We start from the raw sequence: 22369 nt of genomic DNA, 5'->3' as shown, positions 1-22369 counted from the left end.
TTGTCCAAAGTTTGTATGCTAATAATTTACAAAACTATGTCAGTATCATAATTTATAGTTGTTATTTTGTAGCTATTTTTATTGCACAAAAGCAATAGTTTGTTCAAAAATGAAATAAATCATTTCCATACAGTTGAAGTCAATGTGACCAAAGATTTTCAATTAAATAATGACCTAAGGCCTTGTACACTGAGCTTGAAATTCTCGTCCAAAATTTTCACACGTTAAAAATAACGACCTAACATGTCAATCACATTTACACACTGTACACACACAAACTTTCATTCGTCACAATAAAATTTTCTGCATTAATAATAATAAAATAACAGATCGCTTCACTAGATAAGACCCTTTTTCCTCGGCTGGGATCATTTTAAGCCGCATTGAAACTGCATTTTGCAAGTTCAAACTCGGGGCACCATAGCAGTCCATTATATGGAGAAAAATCCTGAAATGTTTTCCTCAAAAAACACAATTTCTCTACGACACAATTTCTTACGGAAGTGGACTTCAGAGTCCGAAATTTTCACACGTAAAAAATAAATACGACCTCACACTGTGTCAATCACATTCATACACTGCCTCCAAAACTTTCGTCCGTCATAAAAAAAAAAATCGGATCTGGTTCAGTTTTCTGCATTTTTTGCATACATAGCAAGTGTTTTGAGAGGTGTTTTGAGAATTCTGAGCCGCGGTGACATTCTGTGCCTTGTGAAATTTGACAAATAAAAAAACGCATACAACAATTTCAGACTCTCTGTGCAAGGACCTTTAGAGTCAGCATAAAAACAGATTAGTAGATTATTGTTCCCATTCGTATTGATTTTTTTTTTCTTTTGGGATTTCGTCATTTTTAATTAAAATGTCACAGCTCAGTCTTCCAGTGAATCAGCTCGAACCGACTTCAGCCTCTTTTCCAGCCCTTTTTACAATCGACCACAAGCTTGCATTCATATCTGACTCCATCCAGTCAACAGCCAATGGATTGAACCATGTTCCTGTCCTACATTTTGTTTTCCATTATCTGTTTAATTCAGTTCTCTCCCACAATCTAGAAGAAAAGATTTGTCATTACAGCAGTTACATTGTCATTACACTGTTCCTCACACCAATAAGGCTTCAGACTTTGAATATAGTACACAAGTCATATGGTCTCTTTTCATGATGCTTTTTTATTTTTTTCATTCTTTTTTGAGCTTTTGAAGTCCTTGGTCCTCATCTGTTACATGGAAGAAAGCAGTGTGAACATTACTTAAAACCTCTCTAAGTTTAAAAAAAAAAAAAAAAAAATTAGTTTGGAATGACACAAGAATACAGCATTATGGCAGAGAGTGAAAAGAGGATAAAATGTCAGTAACGTTCTCGCATAAGAAGGCATTTCAATTTAAATGTTTCGTCCTTTCGTCAGGTTTATTCCTGCTCATTCGTCAATACCTGTAAAGGCACTATTCGTACACAAAACAAATCTTTAATACTACACAACACACACCCCACAAAATTACATACACACAGACACATATATGCACAGATTTTGAGGCAGTCCCATTATTGTCCAGTGAAACCCTCATGAACTCTGCTGTTAGTGATAATATTCAGACAGATTGTCCTATGCTGTCTTCATCACTCAGTTGCTTATTAGCGTTTCAAAGGAATCCACCCACTGGCTGCTTATTTCTTCATCTTCAGGTCTGCTTCAATAGCACAGCGTCGCCCCCTGGTGCCCCCGTCCTGCAGAGAGGGAATGAGTCACGGTGATGGTTGTCAAAGTCACTTTAAAAGGAACCCTGGGTATTAAGACTTGTGTGGCTTAAAGGATAAGTCCACTTCCAGAACAAAAATATACAGATATTGTGCTCACCCCCTTGTCATCCAAGATGTTCATGTCTTTCTTTCTTCAGTGGTAAAGAAATTGTTTTTTTGAGGAAAACAATTCAGATTTTTCTCCATATGATGGACTGCTATGGTGCCCAGAGTTTGAACTTCCCAAATGCAGTTGTAAATGATCCCAGCCAAGGAAGAAGGGTCTTATCTAGCGAAACGATTGGTTATTTTCATTAAAAAAATACAATTTAAATACTTTTTAATCTCAAACGCTCGTCTTGTCTTGCTCTGCCTGAACTCTGTGTATTTTGGCTCAAGACAATTAGGGTATGTCGAAAAACTTCAAAAATCATTTTAAAATCATCCTACATCACTGCAGAAGTACCGACAAAGTCTTTGCAAAGTGAACATGCAAAGAAGATCAAACACCCTTAACAAGAAAGGTAAAACAGCGATATAGGATGATTTTGAAGTTGAAGGAGAACATGAGATGGGAGTTTTTCGACATACCCTAACTGTCATGAACCGGAACAAACACAGAGTTCAGGCAGAGCGAAACAAGGTGAGCGTTTGACATTACAAAAGTATATAAATTGTATTATTTTTATGAAAATAACTGATCGTTTTGCTAGATAAGACCCTTCTTCCTTGACAGGGATCGTTTACAACCACATTTGGGATTGTTTAAAGCCACATTTAAACTGCATTTTGGAAGTTAAAATTCGGGGCACCATAGAAGTCCATTATATGGAGAAAAATGTTGAAATGTTTTCCTCAAAAAACGATTTCTTTACGACTGAATAAAGAAAGACACAAACATATTGAATGACAAGGGGTGAGTACATTATCTGTAAATCTCTGTCCTGGAAGTGGACTTCTCCTTTAATATAAGGTAAACAATGTCTCTTGCTGAAATATGTAGCAGAAAACCCATGAAAGACTTGTTATTTGAGAAAAAAAATGCTTTTTTTGGACTATGGGGGTGCCATTATTTCAATGATGTGAAATGGCTGCACTCAGTGAGCTACTGGTGCTACCTGTTGCTATTTTTACCTCAACACAACTTGGAAAATGAAATACTGATATGATGCCACATAGTGTGGTCTTTTGGTTGTAATTTTCGGTCGAAGAACAACAAGAGAAGCGATGTAAGTCTTCACTGCTTTACCTAGCGATACGAAGGATGTAAACATGCCGACGCTTGTCATTACGTCGCAGCCACTAAAGGAGTTTCTCAGATTTCGACTCTTTGTGGGGAAAATCGATTTCAGTAGCTACTTTCAGTAGCTGTGGTCATCGCATAAGTATTTTATTTTAAGAGTTGCGTGTTCTGAATTGTGTTGCGGTAAAAACAGCAACAGGAACCGGCAGTAGCTCACCGAGCACAACTTTTCGTGTCATAATGGCGCCCCCCATAGTCCAAAATATGTATAAATCGATGTGGATTTTTTAAAATAACGTAAATCTTTCATTGGTTTTCTACAACATATTTCAGTGAGAGACATCATTTATGTTATTTTAAGCCATACATGTCATAATACCCAGGGTTCCATTTAAAACTAGTCACTTTTTTACAGAAGCTTTTCCAGATCACTTTTAAATGTCAAACTGAACATAAAATCTAATAAAATGGTATGTAAAAATTGCCAGTAGCCTCCAGTAAGCAAAAGCGTGATTTCTCAAAAAAAAAAAAAAAAAACAAATGACTAACTTCACCCCAAAATGAACATTATTCTTCTGTTCAACATCAAAGAAGATGTTTTAAACAATGCTGGTAACCAAACAGTTGCTGGTAGCCATTGACTTTCATAGTATTTATTTATTTTCTACTATGGAAGTTGGTGGCTACCAGCAACTGTTTGGTAACAAACATTCTTCAAAATATCAGTAAAAAACAGCAATGATAGGGGGTAGAAGAAGCAGACAGGATACTTACAAAGAGAGAGAGAAGGAATGCAGGAGAGGCCATGGGAACACAGTCCTGTATGAGGACAAATGTCAGCGTCAGAGAAATAAAAGAGCCTCGATTGCACAATCAAATGCAAAAGCAGGGCTTAAAATTAACACTAGCCAAGCACCAAATTCGGCATTGGCGAATATATGTAACCGTGTCAGTCGCCAGTTGGAGGGTAAAACTTTTACGAATGATAACAGTGTAATGTAGTGAGAACAACAGCCAGTTTTTAAAAAGATGCACTGTTTCTGACATAAGCGAATAAAATAATTTTTTCTGAAGATGAGATCATCGTGACTGGTTAGCTGTTTTGTCATAAGCGAATAATAGGATACAAACGACCTGATAAGGTCAGAGCAGTGTAATGTCTAGCTTGTCCCTAGACAAGGTTCTAATAACTTTTACCTGAGAAGATATTGCTGCTTTACTTCAGAAGATTAACTTTTCCCCTCTTTCATTCTTCATAACCTGAGAATGTGGCGACACGGAATGGAACGGCGTAACCCCAATCAGAATGTTATGACGGTTCTCGTGTTTTAGCGAGAGATGGTGTTTCACTGACGATGGATAAAAGAGAGACTGGATTGTATTTGATACTGTACGCCGTGTGCGGTACGTTTTTTACTGTGCTCGTGTAAATGGATTTGAGCACTCATACTGCACACGGTTGCAGTCCGGCAGTGTGTTCCAGGAGCAGTGTGTCTGCAGCAGTACAGCGAGTCTATTTTTGCAGTGCTGGACATGCTGAATTAAAGAAGTCCACTTCCAAAACAAATATTCACATATAATGTACTCACCCCCTTGTCATCTAAGATGTTCATGTCTTTCTTTCTTCAGTCGTTAAGAAATTGTGTTTTTTGAGGAAAACATTTTTCTCCATATAATGGACAGATATGGTGCCCCGATTTTGAATTTCCAAAATACAGTTTAAATGCGATCCCAAATGCAGTTGTGAACAATACCAGCTGAGGATGAAGGGTTTTATCTAGTGAATACAATTGAAATACTTTTTAATCTCAAACACTCGTCTTGCCTTGCTCTCCCTGAACTCTGTGTATTCTGACTCAAGACAGTTAGGGTATGTCGTAAAACTCCGATCGTATTTTCTCCCTCAACTTCAAAAATCACTTCAAAATCATCCTACATCGCTGCAGAAGTACCGACCCAGTCTTTGCAAAGTGAACATGCAAAGATCAAACACCCTTAACAAAAAAGGTAAAACAGCAATATAGGATGATTTTGAAGTTGAGGGAGAACATGAGATGGGAGTTTTTTGACAAACCCTATGAGCGTTTGACATTAAAAAAGTATATAAATTGTATTATTTTTATGAAAATAACTGATCGTTTCACTAGATAAGACCCTTCTTCCTTGACTGGGATCGTTTGAAGCCGCATTTAAACTGCACTTTGGAAATGCACTTTCAAAATCGGGGCACCATATCAGTCCATTATATGGAGAAAAATGCTGAAATGTTTTCCTTAAAAAACAATTTCTTTACGACTGAAGAAAGACATGAACATCTTGGATGACAAGATGGTGAGTACATTATATGTGAATCTTTGTTGTGGAAGTGGACTTCTCCTTTATAGCTCATTGTTTGCACTAAATATGAACATGGATTGACACGAAAATGTAGTATTTACACCACAATTAAATAACTGCCTGTTTTTGCAAAAAGAGACTTCATGGCTGGTAAAAAAAATTGGGCTGGTAAATTTTCTCTTGTCACTGGCCATCGGCAGGTGTGGCAAAAAATTAGTTTTAGGCCCTGTGCAAAAGCAGTTTAAAGGTGGATGTTGCATTAACACAGACAAGAACAGAAAGATCTGGTTTCATAAATGTTTGTAAAAACTTAATGATCTGCAGAAAGGTGTGACTCAATTGGACTGACCAAATTTAGACATCTAATGTGATGTTTTTCATATCACTTAGCAGTTTCTTTCTTCTCACATTAGAGAATATTTTAAACTCAACTCCATATTTAATGCCCAATACTTACTGCATTAAAGGGATAGTTTCCTAAAAATAAAAATTCTGTCATTAATTACTCTCACTCATGTCGTTCCAAACCCTAAAAGCTACTAGAATATTTTTTGTGCAGAAAGAAAACAAAAATAACGACTTTTTACAATCATTTCTACTCACGCATCTGTCATGGTACTCTTATGAATGTGTTGAAGAAACTATTGAATAAAGTAATTATTTTTGTTTTCTTTCTGCACAAAAATTATTATAACGTTATACAATTAAGGTGGAACCACTAATGTCACATGAACTACTACTGTGTCCTTACTACCTTTCTGGGCCTTGAACGTGTCATTTGCATTGCTGTCTATGCAGGGTCAGAAAGCTCTCAGATTTCATCAAAAATATCTTAATTTGTGTTCCAAAGATGAAAGAAGGTCTTACAGGTTTGAAACGACATGAGGGTGAGTAGAGTATGGTAATTAGTGAGAGAGAGAGATTGTGCGTGTGAATTACCTGCATCTGTGCAGTTTCTCTACTTATAGTGAAGCTGCGATTAACATTAGTGATCCAGAATCTTCTGATGAAATGCGCAAAAGTTTAAAAGTGCTGCAGCATATAAAGCACCCCACCTTGTCATTGGCATCCTGTTTGCGATTGGCGTCTCTCCCACGCAGGCTCTTGGCACTGATGCCTGATTCCGAGGTCTGCATGATCAACTGTGTGGCCAGAAACTGCTGTATCTGCTCCAGAACGTCCCTCTGCATCTCCACGGCCATGTGGAACACATCATGGTCCGAGCTGTTGTACATCACAGCGTTCTGGAACATCAGCATGATGTCGCGCTGGAACTCAGCTGTAGTGCGGATCAGCCCATTCTCAATGTTCTTCTTGATGGTAGACAGATCCATTGGCCTAAGAACCCAAAATTGTCACTGTAATTACTTTTTGAAATTTATTTTCATTGTTCCTTCAACTTTTTTAATCTCAAAACATCTCACGCCACATATCATGTTCTCACGCAGTGAAAATACATCACGGAGCAAAGAGGAAACTGACTTTGCGTCGACAGACAAGACAGAGCAGGTATGAAACAGAATCTCAGCTTTCAAATACTGTCCTTTTTTAAAGAAATTCAAAAAATCAAAACCATTTTGTGTCTCTTTAATGTGTCACAACAAACACATAAACCGATAATCTCTTCCTCTTTACTAGTTATAGCATGAAATAAACATGAATGAACATCAGAAGGTATCTTGTGTCAATTTCAGTCAGTACACACCATTTTTTCAAGTTCAAGTCTACCAACGCTGAATCACTTTCCTGTCTGGTTTGTTTGTCAGATAAAAATGCCAGATTCCGAGCTAGATATATGATTGGTCAGATCGTCTGTTGATCAAACTCTTTGTAAAGGGTCCATTGGATTCCTCATTGCAAACCTCTGAATTTACCGTCAACAAATCGTTCTCACCTGTGGACAATACTGTGGTAACCAGGGGCGATGTCATCCGTCACTGGTTGCAGGAAGACATTTGCATACCTGTTTAAAATGACCAATTATCAGTTTAATCATTCTGGCTGTGCAGAACTGGGCTTTCTGATGAGTTAGATAAAAAGGGGGCAGGGTCTCTCACCTGTGATTGGCTGCTGCTCGCCACACCAACATAATGGCTTTCTTCCAGATCTTCTGAGCCTGAATCGCTTCTTGATCTTCGCTGCAGATAGAGCTGAGGAGGATGAAGATAAGAGCATTATGTAATAATAGCATGTTAAATAAATGTATGTAAGAGTCTGTTTACACCAAGTCTGATGTGACTAATTTACATAGTAAGTATTAAAGGAACAATTCACTCAAACATTTAAGGAGAAGTCCACTTCCAGAACAACAATTTACAAATAATTTACTCACCCCTTGTCATCCAAGATGTTCATGTCTTTCTTTCTTCAGTCGTAAAGAAATTATGTTTTTTGAGGAAAACATTTCAGCATTTTTCTCCATATAACAGACTGATATGGTGCCCCGATTTTGAACTTCCAAAATGCAGTTTAAATGCGGCTTCAAACGATCCCAAATGCCGTTGTAAACGATCCCAGCCGAGGAAGAAGGGTCTTATCTAGAGTAACGATTGGTTATTTTAATAAAAATAATACAATTCATATACTTTTAATCCCAGCTGTCTTACTGCCTGGACTGTTTTTGTTCCTGTTCATGACAGTTAGGGTATGTCGAAAAACTCCCATCTCACTCCCATATCACTGTTTTACCTTTTTTGTTAAGGGTGTTTGATCTTTTTTTGCATGTTCACTTTGCAAAGACTGGGTCGGTACTTCTGCAGCGATGTAGGATGATTTTTAAATGATTTTTGAAGTTGAGGGAGAAAATATGATTGGAGCTTTTCGACATAATCTAACTTGAGTCAGAACACACAGAGTTCAAGGACTGCAAGGCAAGACGAGTGGTTGAGAATAAAAAGTATTTAAATTGTTTTTTTTTTTTTTTATGTAAATAACCGATTGTTTCACTAGATAAGACTCTTCTTCCTCGATAGTTGAAACTGCATTTGGGATGGTTTGAAGCCACATTTAAACTGCATTTTGGAAATTCAAAATCGGAGCACCATATCAGTCCATTATATGGAGAAAAAATGCTGAAATGTTTTCCTCAAAAAACATAATTTCTTCACAACTGAAGAAAGAAAGACATGAACACCGTGGATGACAAGGGGGTGAGTGAATTATTTGTAAATCGTTGTTCTGGAAGTGGACTTCTCCTTTAAATTTTCCACACTCCCAGGCCATCCAAGATGATTTTGTATATTCATCTGAACAGATTTGGAGAAATTTAGCATTGCATCATTACAATGGATGCCGTGAGAATGAGTGTTCATATAGCTGATTAAAAGATCACAATAATCCACAAGTAATCCACACAACTCCAGTACATAACTTAACATCTTGTGAAAAGAAAAGCTGCGTGTTTGTAATAAACTAAACCACGATTAAGCATTTTAAACTTCAAATTGCTGCTTCCAGTCACCTATCCATAATTTTGCTTTCTTCATGAAAAAAAGTTTTAAGAGAAATACGCACAGATCAAGCACCGTTTATACGCGAAAACAGTCCAAATTAGTTAAAAAAATATGTTTCTGGATTTTATGTGAGAGAAAAAGAGAAGATGGACTTTTTTCCACTGGTGGAAGAGTTATTATGGATTACAGACTCATATTTTGGCCAGAAGCAATGGTTAAACGTTAAAATGCTTTGATTGTTTTTTAGTTTCTTACGAACTCGCAGCTTTGCTTAACAAGACATTAACAGATGGACTGGAGTCATGTGGATTACTTGTGGATTATTGTGATGTTTTTATCAGCTGTTTGGACTCATTCATACTTTCATTCTTACGGCACCCACTCACTGAAGAGGATCCACTGGTGAGCAAGGGATGTAATGCTACATTTCTCCAAATTTGTTCCAATGAAGAAACAAAAATCTACATCTTGGATGGCCTGGAAGTAAATTTTCAACAAATTTTCAATTTGGGTCAATTATTCCTTTAAATATATTTGAAGTATAATCATAATCATCAGAAACAAACGCTTAGCTCATTTCAAGAATAAAAAAATTCCTAGATGAAATATCATCCAAGATGTTCAGATCTTTCTATCTTCAGTCAAAAAGAAATGAAGGTTTTTGAGGAAAAAATTCCAGGATTTTCCTCCACATAGTGGACTTCAGTGGGAACCAACATGTTAAAGGTCCAAATTGCAGTGTCAATGCAGCTTCAAAGGGCTCTACACAACACCGGCCGAGGAACAAGGGTCTTATATAGCAAAACGATCAGTCATTTTCTAAAAAAAATTATACTTTTTAACCCCAAATGCTCGTCTTGCACTAGCACTTCACACATTAGTCACATTGGAAAGGTCACGTGCGTTTAGTTCTTCGTCTTTGTACTTCGGTTTGAAAAGGTCAGGTAGGGCATTTTCTACTCCAACTTCAAAATCATCCAACATCATTGTTTTACCTTTTTTTGTAAAAGGCGTTTGACTTTCTTTGCATGTTTACTTTGTAAACACTGGGTTGGTACTTCCGCCTACGTCACTTGTGACCTTTTTTAACATGACTACGTAATGCATGAAGTCAAGCTACTGCGAGATGTGCATTTGTGGTTAAAAAGTATATAAATTTGTTTTTTTTTAGAAAATGACCGCTCGTTTCGCTAGATAAGACCCTTATACCTGTAGAGCCCTTTGAAGCTGCACTGAAACTGAAATTTGGACCTTCAACCTGTTGACTCCCATTGAAGTCCACTATATCCTGGAATGTTTTCCTCAAAAACCTTCATTTCTTTTCGACTGAAGAAAGAAAGATATGAACACCTTGGATGACACGGGGGTGAGTAAATTATATATAAATTATAATTTTGATTCTGGAAGTGAACTAATCTTTTAATCGTGTATAGCTTCGGCACATACAACTGTGAGGAGGCAGGGCTGCTGGGAATGGAGTCCGCAGTTGTGTGGAGCTGTACGGAAGAGGATGCTGTATGCATACTGTAGCCGTCCTCGCTCTCGCTGGCCGGAGGATCCAACTCTGTTTCCCCCTCTGGCTCGGAGAGATAAACTCCATCTCCGTCCTCTTCTCCCCCACAATCCTCGACTCCATCCCCTTCTAATCCAGCTTTCATCTCCGACACACTGCCCTCCTCCGCATCACTCACGGCCTCCTCCTCCTCTTTTACTTCCTGTTAACGAGGAGTGTAAAAAAAATACTAAAAAGGGCAGAGTTAATGGTTTCCGGGACTATGTGTACTCGTGGGTGGTACATTATGTGTTAGCGTAAGCAGACAGTCACAGCATCACCACACCTTTGAGTGCTGTTTTATCACAGGGTCATCTTCTGACCGTGTATCTGAAAGAGAATGGAACATCTGTGAGTTCGTACCACAGAATTTGTGTTTCAAGTGTGTGTGTGTGCGTGTGTGTGTAAACTATGGTTCAAGATAATAAATGATCATTATCACATGCAACCAAGATTTCAGTTGTGTTGCTGTCTATGCAGGATCAGAAACCTCTCGTATTTCATCAAAAATATCCTAATTAGTGTTCTGAAGATGAACAAAGGTCTTAGGGGTTTAGAACGACATGAGGGTGAGTAATTAATAACAGAATTTTCATTTTTGGGTCAACTATTGCTTTAATTTCCCCTAGTGTAAACGCAAGCACAGAATACCTGATTGAGACGGTGTCCATTCGTCAGTCTCGCTTTTGATCACAGCACGCAGTGATTCTGGCTGCCCTTCCTGGGCTTCATCAGTGTGCTCCGGTCTAAGGGCAAGTGGGTCTGAATGCGCTCCTGCTGTCGGAGTAGGGTCTTGAGGAACCGAGGGGACAGTGGTGGAGAGGGTTGTGTACCCTTGTGCGCAACCACTGCCGGATACACACATGTCAGGACCCTCTCGCTTCCCTTCTAACAGATGCAGGGAATGTGGGTCTAGGTCCTCTGAAGTGCTGGAGGGCTCAGGGCCAATGGGCCTGAAGGGGTTGGGCTCCCAGGTACCTGACAGGTTGTGACCCGTGTCCTCACACAGAGACAGAGCGGCTTCCACTGCCGCAGCATCCAGTGCCTCGGCATTCTCGTCACCCTATGTCAACACAGGATAATTCTTTTTTTTGTTGTTGGACTATGCAAGAAACGTCAGGCAGACAGAAAGATTTGAGTGGTGATGGTTTAATGGATAACTGTGTATTTCTATAATGCCAACAAGTTTAAACTAGCTAAATGTTTTATACAGTTGAGGTCAAAAGTTTTCATACACCTTGCAGAATCTGCTAAATGTTAATTATTTAACCAAAACAAAAGAGGGATCATACAAAATGCATGTTATTTTTTATTTAGTACTAACCTGAATAAGATATTTCACACAAAAAAGACACGAGAAAATAAGAGGTGAAGTTATAAAAATGACCCTGTTCCAAAGTTTACATACAACTGAATCTTAATACTGTGTTGTTACCTGAATGATCCACAGCTGTTTTTGTTTGTTTGTTTAGTGAGAGTTGTTCATGACTGCCCGTTGTTCTTTAGGTCCCACAAATTCTTTGGTTTTTCACCATTTTGTGTATTTGAACCCTCTCCAACAATGACTGTATGATATTGAGATCCATCTTTTTACACTGAGGACAACTGAGGGACTCATATGCAACTATTACAGAAGGTTCAAACACTCACTGATGCTCCAGAAGGAAACACAATGCATTAAGAGCCAGGGGTGAAAACTTTGCCTAAATATCTTTTTTTTTTTTTTAATTTAGTACTGCCCTCCAGAAGCTACAGAAGATAGTTACATGTTTCCAAGAAGACAAAATAAGTTACATTTAACCTGATCTTTAAATTCAAAAGTTTTCACCCCCCAGCTCCTAATGACTTTTTTCCTTCTGGAGCATCAGTGAACGCTTGAATCTTCAGTAATAGTTGCATATGAGTCCCTCAGTTGTCCACGGTGTAAAAAGATGGATCTCAAAATCATGCAGTCATTGTTGGAAAGGGTTTAAATACACAAAAATGCTGAAAAAAATTTGTGGGACCTGAAGGATTTTTTCTGAAGAACAGAGGGCAGTTTAACCGTTCAGGACAAACAAGGTACTCATGAACAACTATCACTAAACCAAAAAAAAATAAAACCCACAGCTGTGGATCATTCAGGTTACAACACAGTATTAAGAACCAAAGTGTATATAAACTTGTGAGCAGGGTCATTTTAATATACTACCTTTCTGGGCCTTGAATGTGTCAGTGGCGTTGCTGTCTATGCAGGGTCAGAAAGTTCTTAAAACATCTTAATTTGTGTTTTGAAGATGAATGGTCTTACGGGTGTGGAACAACATGAGGGTGAGTAATTTAATAATTAAAAAAGCATGATAAAAATGCATGTCTGATTTACCTTCTCTTCAATAATGGCTATAATGTCCCCAACTGTCTCTAAGTCCAGCTCCTCTGCCATATAAGACACAGTCACCAGGTCCTCCTCCCCTAAAACCGCCTCCTTATTATCCACTGAAGCACTAGCAACTCCATCACTTCCTGTTTGAAGTATTACAAACATATCAAACCCACTAATCAACTTTCGCATTTGTATTACAACACATCCAACAAACAAGAAACAGTCTAACAAAGGTACTAAATATTAAACATATCAGCTACAAACTGAAGATGGGTGAAGGATAAGACAGTGTCTAGAATCTAGAAACCTGTGCTGAGCGAGGCAGCGGTGTCCACTGCAGAGGCGGCAGCGCTGGGGACAGAGTCTGCAGTGGCCAATGAGCTCAGCTGAGAGGGAAATTGGGCGGGGCCAGCTTCCAGCAGACGAGACAGTGTGGGAGCACCTGGGACACACGCGTACAAACACAAGTGCAGCACAACGTACCCACACACAGTGCACAGAGAAAGCAGGCTAGGCATTAAGCTGGAAGAGATACCGTATTTTGACTAATACACGAAGACAGAAAACAAATAATCTAATGGTACAGAATTTGTCACTTCGCTTCTCCTGCTCAGATGCAAATCTGTGGCATTGCTAGACTTGCTGTATGTGTATGAATTCATACCTGTCGCTGCCTGAGAGGCAGGTAGTGAAGAAGTCATCATCTGATTATCAAGACTTCCTGTAAGTTGACTGGATGGAGATTCTCCCTCAACTGCCTGCAATAAGGATTTTTTTTTAGATTTGACTCAAAAACTTTTTTTAAACTATTAACAAAGAATCCAACAGTCCTAAAAAGAGATGATCCAACAGGCTTCCAGTGACAAGACATTTGTTTGTCCACAATGAAAACAAACCCGCTAAGATTTATGTTGAAGAAACAATTATATCACTTTTAAAGAGTTCTAACACTTAAAGGGATAGTTCACCAAAAATCAAAAATTTGTCAATATTTACTAATTCTCATGTCTCTCCAAACCTGTATGAGTTTCTATTTTATGTTGAACATAAAAGAAGATATTCAGAACAATGCTGGCAAACAGTTGAAATTTACAACCAAACAGTGGTTGGTCCCCATTGACCCCTGTAGTATGGAAAGTAATACTATGGAAGTAAATGGGGACCAACAATTGCTCAGCTTTTCAAATTTTTCAAAATGTCATCTTTAGTGTTTAAAATAAGAAAAAGTAATTCATGGATAAAGATTTTAAAAATGCTGTCATAGAGATTGCTCTCAAAAAGAGCCAAATTAATATTAAAATTGGCACATTTTTTTTCATGACCTTTTAATATTTTATTAGTTTTAAAGATTTTTCATATCTGAAATTTTGTGTTTTTCAGAATCGTAGGAACCCTGCTTTTATTTTATTTATTTATTTATTTTATTATTATTAGTTTAATTATTTTTTCACTTTATTAATTTGCGACTTTATCATGGTTAAGGCACAAGTAAATGCTACTACACTACTGTTCAAAAGTTTGGGATCAGTATTTATTTTATTTATGAATGTATTTTTTATATTTTAGTTAGAGAGGATGCATTAAATTGACTGTACATGTATAATGTTGCTAAATATTTCTATTTTTAAATAAATGCAGATGTATTCATCAAAGAATCCTCAAAAAATATCTCAGGGTTTTCTTAAAAAAAAATAAAAAAAGCCGCACAACATTTTAACATTGGTAATAATAAGAAATATTTCTTAAGCAGCAAATAAGCATATTAGAATGATTTCTGAAGGATCATGTGACATGGAAGACTGAAGTAATGATGCTGAAAATTCAGCTTTGCATCACATGAATAAATTACACCGAAATATATTAAAATTGAAAATTTTATTGTTAAATTACATTACAATAATATTTCACTGTTTTCCTATATTTTATCAAATAAATGCAGCACTGAATAATAAATAGTCTTATTTTAATAATTTAAAATATTTAAAAATCTTTCCGATCCCAAACTTTTGAACATACAGAATGTGCACATTTTTCTGCATTCTCTTCACTCAAAACCAGCAGAACAGATTTAATTATCATACCATTTTAAACATATCTTATTGTGTTGGCTAAAAATATTATTAAATTAGCCAAAATATCCACCTTTTTCTTTAACGTGGAAGTAAGCCTATGGGTGAGCCTGCCAGACGTTAGCCGCTACAGGGAAACGAGAAGAATAACAACATGCAGTAAACCGTAAAACTGTTTGCACTACAAAACAGTGTGTTCATAGTTAAGATAATACACTGACCAAAATTATAAACGCAACACTTTTGTTTTTGCCCCCATTTTTCATGAGCTGAACTCAAAGATCTAAGACTTTTTCTGTGTACACAAAAGGCCTATTTCTCTCAAATATTGTTCACAAATCTGTCTAAATCTGTGTTAGTGAGCACTTCTCCTTTGCCGAGATAATCCATCCACAGGTGTGGCATATCAAGATGCTGATTAGACAGCATGATTATTGCACAGGTGTGTCTTAGGCTGGCCACAATAAAAGGCTACTCTAAAATGTGCAGTTTTATCACACAGCACAATGCCACAGATGTTGCAAGTTTTGAGGGAGCATGCAGTTGGCATGCTGACTGCAGGAATGTCCACCAGAGCTGTTGCCCGTGAATTGAATGTTTATTTCTCTACCATAAGGCGTTTCAGAGAATTTGACAGTACATCCAACCAGCCTCACAACCGCAGACCACGTGTAACCACACCAGCCCAGGACTTCCACATCCAGCATTTTCACCTCCAAGATCGTCTGAGACCAGCTACCCGGACAGCTGCTGCAACAATCTGTTCGCATAAGCAAAGAATTTCTGCACAAACTGTCAGAAACCATCTCAGGAAGCTCATCTGCATGCTCGTCGTCCTCATCTGGGTCTCGACCTGACTGCAGTTCATCGTCGTAACTGGCTTGAGTGGGCAAGTGCTCACTATCGATGGCATCTGGCACTTTGGAGAGGTGTTCTCTTCACAGATGAATCCCGGTTTTCACTGTACAGGGCAGATGGCAGACAGCGTGTATGGCGTCGTGTGGGTGAGCGGTTTGCTGATGTCAAATTTGTGGATTGAGTGGCCCATGGTGGCGGTGGGGTTTATGGTATGGGCAGGCGTATGTTAAATGAATAAATGTATGTAAATGTAACTGTAAATGTTACGGACAACAAACACAGGTGCATTTTATTGACGGCATTTTGAATGCACAGAGATACCGTGACAAGATCCTGAGGCCCATTGTTGTGCCATTCATTCACAACCATCAGCTCATGTTGCAGCATGATAACGCACGGCCCCACGTTGCAAGGATCTGTACAGGATTCCTGGAAGCTGATAACATCCCAGTTCTTGCATGGCCAGCATACTCACCAGACATGTCACCCACTGAGCATGTTAGAGAAGCTCTGGATTGGCATATACGACAGCGTGTTCCAGTTCCTACCAATATCCAGCAACGTCGCACAGCCATTGAAGAGGAGTGGACCAACATTCCACAGCCCACAATCAACAACCTGATCAACTCTATGCGAAGGAGATGTGTTGCACTGTGTGAGGCAAATGGTGGTCACAAAAGGTACTGACTGGTTTTCAGACCCCCCCGGACCTTTTATTGTGGCCAGCCTAAGGCACACTTGTGTAATATTCATGCTGTCTAATCAGCATCTTGATATGCCACACCTGTGAGGTAGATGGATTATCTTGGCAAAGAAGAAGTGCTGACTAACACAGATTTAGAAAGATTTGTGAACAATATTTGAGAGAAATAGGCCTTTTGTGTACATAGAAAAAGTCTTAGATCTTTGACTTCAGCTCATGAAAAATGGGGGCAAAAACAAAAGTACTGCGTTTATAATTTTGGTCAGTGTACATTAAAATAATATGGTAAGACACATCAGTTTACAATATCAAGCAGCAAAACAAGCTGTTTTGTACAGCTACAAATAGCTGGATGCAGCTGACCACAAGCCAGACCCATAAAATTTACAAATGGCTGCTTCTTCTCTTACAGGAAGAAAAAGGTGGATAATGGGCACGATATGAGTAAAACTTTGTGAATTAATCTCCTTGGATTTCTGTAGTTCACATGCAGATTCCATGCAGGCCTACTGATTTCTAAATATATATGAGGGAATGCTCACCAGTCTCGGGCTGGTGGGAAGAAGACTGCCTTTCTTTAGTAGTTCTGACAGGAGAGGAGATGGAGGCGGCGTGATTTTCTGACCCAAAAGCTTCTTCTGTGTTGATTCATCTAGCAGAGACCCCAAACTCGCCTCTACCACTCCAGGGCCTGGCAGCTCCGTCAGAGGCACAAACACTGTTGATCCTGCCCCCTGCAACAGGGAGGGATCATTATTAAAATACATGACAATTACAGAACTAAAATATAAAAATTCAAAACAAAGAAACACACAGTGGTGCTAGGATCTTCAGATGGATCTCCAATAGGAAAATCCAGGCTCGGGGAGCAGGCCCCAGACGGGGAGCGCACTGTCACACTGGGCACACGTTTAGGAGTGTTCTTCACTGCCTGCCTGGCTGAAAAGAAAAGATAAACAGCTCTTAAAATTAAGCATTTATGAAGTGAAACTACATTTATGAACAACTGTTTTTGCCTCATATGGAAACTCAGATTTGCAAAATTATGTGATAAATGCTTCGATACGTATTTTTAATAATCTTCCTCTGTAAGACAATGTGACTAAACCAAACAATGCTAATGACACATTCTGGGCTTTCTTTATATACCCTGGTATGCTGCATCTGTGGCCTTTCTTTTCACCTCAGCTTCCTCTTCCTCTTGTTTTCTGCTCCTAACGGACATACAGAATGTGAATCACTAAACTGACAAACATCCACTTGCAATCTTGAAAGGACAGTTTGCCAAAATAAAAATTCTGTAATTATTTACTCAGCTACTATTTACAAAGGGCAGAGGAGAGAGAAAAATAAAACACAAATAATGAATTAGAAATACAAAACAAGGATTTGTAAGGAAAAATGTCATATAAGCCAAAAGGACACTGGTTTTCCTTTGCTGTAAACAAAATTTAGTTTTCATGAGACTAGCATATTCTCACCGGAGCTTACGCTACGCCTACTTTCTACGCCATTCACTGGAACGCCACTTTCTCATGTATGCACGTATGACTGTTAGCGGAAGCTAAAGATTATGCTTTATAAAGTTTTAAATATTTGTATTTTTCATACACAAATGCATTCAATCACTTCAGAAGGCTTTTATTAACCCCCTGGAGCCGTATGGAGTACTTTTTATGATGGATGGATGCACTTTTTTGGACTTAAAAAAATCAACAGCCATTCACCACCATTATAAAGTTTGGAAGAGCCAGGACATTTGTTAATATAACTTAATATAACTTGATTGTATTTGTCTAAGGGTGAGTAAATCATGGGGTAAGTTTTACTTTTAAGTGAACTATCCCTTTAAATGTTGTATATTTAAAGCAGATAGAAAGGATATACCTTGTAGAGTGATTCTTACCGTACAATTTCCTCCCATAGCTCCTCAAGTTTAATGTCCAGATGTCCTGCCTGGATGAGTTCAGTTTCTCTCTTCAGTTTCCTTAAGGGACACAGTTATATATTTACAGTCAGCAGATGGCAGGTGTTGGTCTACGTAAGCATGTGAATATTTGGTACCTGTGCTTCTCTTGTGTGTCCTTGATCAGTCGCTTCAACTCCTCTATTCTCTCTGCTGTCAACCTGCGAACGATCACGTCTTCCACCGTCTCAACAACCTCCCCTTTTTCACCCCGCTTTCTCCTGTGAACGTGAAAACATATACGCTCACCATTTAGTGCTGTCAGGAACGGAGTAGATGTTGGAATGCAAATCAACAGGAAGTGGACTCACTTTGGGGCCTCTGTTGTCTCCAGGAGCTCAGAGTATTGTGAAGCACAATGCTGTAACACAGTGAAGAAAAGGACGAGAAAGTGTGTTATATACAGTTGAAGTCAAAAGTTTTCATACACCTTGCAAAATCTCTAAAATGTTATTTTACCAAAATAAGAGGAAACATACAAAATGCATGTTATGTTTTATTTCGTACTGACCTGAATAAGGTATTTCATGTAAAAGATGTTTACATATAGTCCACATGAAAATAATAGTTGAATTTATAAAAATGACCCTATTTCAATGTTTACATACACTTGACTCTTAATACTGTGTTGTTACGTGAATGATCCACAGCTGTGTTTTTGTGTTTTGTGATAGTTGTTCATGAGTCCCTTGTTTCTCCTGTACAGTTAAACTGCCTGTTGTTCTTCAGAAAAATCCTTCAGGTCCCATAAATTCTTTGTTTTTTTAGCACTTTTGTGTATTTGAACCCTTTCCAACAATGACTGTATGATTCTGAGATCCATCTTTTCACACTGAGGACAACTGAGAGACTCATATGCAACTATTATAGAAGGTTCAAACGGACCTCTTTTGAACGGAATGAGGATGTGCACATTTTTCTTATTTTGCCCAAATATCATATATTTAGTGCTGCCCTTGAGAAGCTACAGAAGATAGTTACATGTTCCCCAAAAGACAAAATAAGTTTAATTTACCCTGATCTTCAAATTCAAATTTTAACCACTCGGCTCTTAATGCATCGTTTTTCCTTCTGAAGCATCAGTGAGTGTTTGAACCTCCAGTAATAGTTGCATATGAGTCCCTCAGTTGTCCTCAGTGTAACAAGATGGATCTCAAAATCATACAGTCATTGTTGGAAAGGGTTCAAATACACAAAAATGCTGAAAAAACAAAGAATGTGTGAGACTACAAGGATTTTTCTGAAGAACAGCAGGCAGTTTAACTGTTCAGGACAAACAAGGGACTCATGAACAACTATCACTAGAAAAACAACAAAAAAAAAACAGCTGTGGATCATTCAGGTAACAGCACAGTATTAAGAATCAAGTGTATGTAAACTTTTGAACAGGGTCATTTTTTTAAATTCAGCTATTATTTTCTATTGTGGACTATATGTTATCATCTTTTATGTGAAATATCTTATTCAGGTCAGTACTAAATAAAAAATTCCATGTAGTTTATATGATCCCTCTTATTTTGATAAAATAATTTTGCAGATTCTGAAAGGTATGTAAACTTTTGACTTAGACTGTATCACATTTTTCAGCAATAATCAAATGTATGATCCTTAAATGTGAATTTTCTCATATTAAAGGGATAGTTCACCCAAAAATTAATATTCTGTCATTAATTACTCACCCTCATGTCGTTCCAAACCTGTTCATCTTCAGAACACAAATTAATATACTTTTCAAGAAATGTGAGAGCTTTCTGACCCTGAAAAAACAGCAACTACCTTTACCAAATAACCAAATAACTACCTTTCTGGACCTTAAACGTGTTTGATTTCATCAAAAATATCTTAATTTGTATTCCAATGATGAACAAAGGTCTTACAGGTTTGGAACAACATGAAGGTGAGTAATTATCGACAGAATTTTCATTTTTGGGTGAACTATCGCTTTAAGCTTTCCATGTCATTGGATTGTTTTACTGCTCTCCCAATACCTTTTGAGAGAACCAGTCAGGAGGGCGTCCAGGTTCTGCAAATGGCTTAATGGCTCGGCTCACAGACACCCTAAAATGTACAAAACCCATGACTGTGATGCTGCATGTTAAATTAGGCTGATATAAAAAAAGACAGATTTGCTTTACTGAAATTAAAGCTGTATCAGGCGTGAATGAAAGTTTCCTGCTGGTGCTTATTACTCCCACATAATTTATTTTAGGGTATAAAGAAATATGTGACCCTGGACCACAAAACCAGTCATAAGGGTCCATTTTTAAAACTGAGCTTTCCATTAATGTATGGTTTGTTGGGATTGGACAATATTTGGCTGAGATACAACTATGAGAATAGTGATAGGAATCTGAGGGTGCAAAAAAATCAAAATATTGAGAAAATAGCCTTTAAAGTTGTCCAAATGAAGTTCTTAATAATGCACATTACTAATCAAAAATTAAGTTTTGATATATTTCAAATAGGAATTTTACAAAATATCTTCATGGAACATGATCTTTACTCAATTTCCTAATGATTTTTGGCATAAAATAAAAATTGATCATTTTGACCCATACAATGTATTTTTGGCTACTGCTACAAATATAACCCAGCGACTTAAGACTGGTTTTGTGGTCCAGAGTCACATATGCAATTGTGCAATTATTTATTTTATAACGAAAATACCATTTAAGCTTTGTAAATGTCTTGCATACCATAAATGACTTTATACATAAAATACACGTACATTCAGCATTAAAATAAGGCAAAGCAAGTAAACATATTTTTTTATTTATTACTACTGAATTAACACTTTCCTAGTTATGCCAAGCTCTAAAAAATAAAATAATCCTTATGATTACTCCCTACTCATCACATACAACTGGAGAAGTCAAGGGGCCTGAATTAATGCAATGATATATAAAAACATCACCAGTTTTGGTCTCCACTCTTCATGACAGATGAGGCGAGGCACAGCTTTTCCCTAATTGACCATGGCTCTGTTGGGCCCAACAGCAATTTATGTTCTGTCCAAGGAAAAAAAAGCCAGAATATAAAGAGAAGAATGCATTTGGAGACTAAACAGCATTTAAGCACATATGTATGTGTTGCGTTGCGGGACGCATTATACAAGAGTGGGTGGGCAGTTTGACAACTAATAACGGGGCCATTTTAGATGGTCGACGCATCATCGGCATCTCACATTCCTCCAACAGAAGAGAAATGTGATGTGCTCACGAAAGCCAGTCATAAATGTGTCATTTTGTGTCCAGCGATTCGGCCAATGAGCGTCATTGTAATCATGACTTCTGCGTGTCGAATCCCGCAACACCTATGCACGCGCACCGCTGTATCCATTATGCATGCGCTTGACATGCATCAATTATAATCTGCCCTCCGCCCCATGCAGGACATACGCCGTACATGCATGTGTATGATGAAAATATAGAGAGCAATACTCACTTCCAACTCCGCTCGCCATTTTGTCATGACTGGACTGTTTTCTATTGCTCCTTTGGCATGACAAGTGTCTGGCTATCAAATGTAAATGTGCATATCCGGTGTGAATTTTCCAACAATCATTTTGCTCCGAAGATCTGCGTAACCCCAATGTAGTTAAGTCACATGTTTACTGAATTTATAAAAGTCTATCATTTGAGCAGCGTTTTGCACGTATATGAAGTACATTTTCGTAATACTTCAGTCATTGGATAATGCGCTGTTTGCAATATGATACTAAAATATATATATATAATAATATTTTGTATTCGCATGTTATTTTCTCCTGCTTACTAAATTCAGTTGTGAATGAAATCTTAGTGCTTATTTTAGCATGTTTTATGTCATGTAATGCAATTTTTGGAACGTTAAATACAATGCATTGCAATTATTTGTTTTATTTGGAAAATATCATGCACATAAAAACAAGTGAAAAGTTTTTAAAACAAAATTCGTTCATTTTTTAAATGACTTTAAAGTATAAATAAGTCTTTGGAACCAGTTAAAACCCAAAAAGTGCGTGGGGAGAAAAAAAAAACATAATTTTAGTGTTTTTAAAACATACAGTTGGCAGCTAATGTTGTTGTTAATGTAATTATGTAATATC

The 22369-nt window shown here is 37.7% G+C and overlaps 1 protein-coding gene across 5 annotated transcripts; it reads right to left on the bottom strand.

The window, feature by feature from the left end:
* Nucleotides 1-1154: 1154 nt before the first annotated feature.
* Nucleotides 1155-21922, bottom strand: brd8a (bromodomain containing 8a). 5 transcript variants are annotated; one of them, XM_051093082.1, is made up of 21 exons: nt 21727-21918; nt 21197-21290; nt 20271-20340; nt 18594-18643; nt 18381-18503; nt 18223-18303; nt 17466-17530; nt 17131-17255; nt 16859-17050; nt 14829-14882; nt 13351-13444; nt 12994-13128; nt 12687-12826; nt 10976-11387; nt 10611-10654; nt 10219-10487; nt 7378-7470; nt 7215-7283; nt 6376-6658; nt 3758-3802; nt 1155-1728 (listed from the first exon to the last, which is right to left on the bottom strand). In XM_051093082.1, the coding sequence occupies exons 1-21, from the start codon at nt 21743-21745 to the stop codon at nt 1669-1671; spliced, it is 2517 nt and encodes an 838-aa protein (XP_050949039.1). In that variant the 5' UTR covers nt 21746-21918; the 3' UTR covers nt 1155-1668. The 5 variants fall into 5 exon arrangements, with proteins under 5 accessions (XP_050949039.1, XP_050949040.1, XP_050949042.1 ...); XM_051093083.1 differs by lacking the exon at nt 3758-3802 and having other exon boundaries at nt 21727-21922; XM_051093085.1 differs by lacking the exon at nt 12994-13128.
* Nucleotides 21923-22369: the final 447 nt, after the last annotated feature.

The sequence above is a fragment of the Labeo rohita genome, chromosome 21 (assembly GCF_022985175.1).
Source record: "Labeo rohita strain BAU-BD-2019 chromosome 21, IGBB_LRoh.1.0, whole genome shotgun sequence".
NCBI lineage: Eukaryota > Metazoa > Chordata > Actinopteri > Cypriniformes > Cyprinidae > Labeo > Labeo rohita.
The sequence above is the reverse complement of the archived record's forward strand: the minus strand, read 5'-3'. Positions and strand labels throughout refer to the sequence as shown.

What these genes read in the sequence shown, in the direction of transcription:
- brd8a (XM_051093082.1), bottom strand. An exon ending in AAGAGTGGAGACCAAAACTG is followed by an intron (nt 20,341 to 21,196) that starts GTGATGTTTTTA and finishes TGTACATTTTAG; the next exon opens with GGTGTCTGTGAGCCGAGCCA. An exon ending in TAGCCATTATTGAAGAGAAG is followed by an intron (nt 11,388 to 12,686) that starts GTAAATCAGACA and finishes GTGTTGACATAG; the next exon opens with GGTGACGAGAATGCCGAGGC.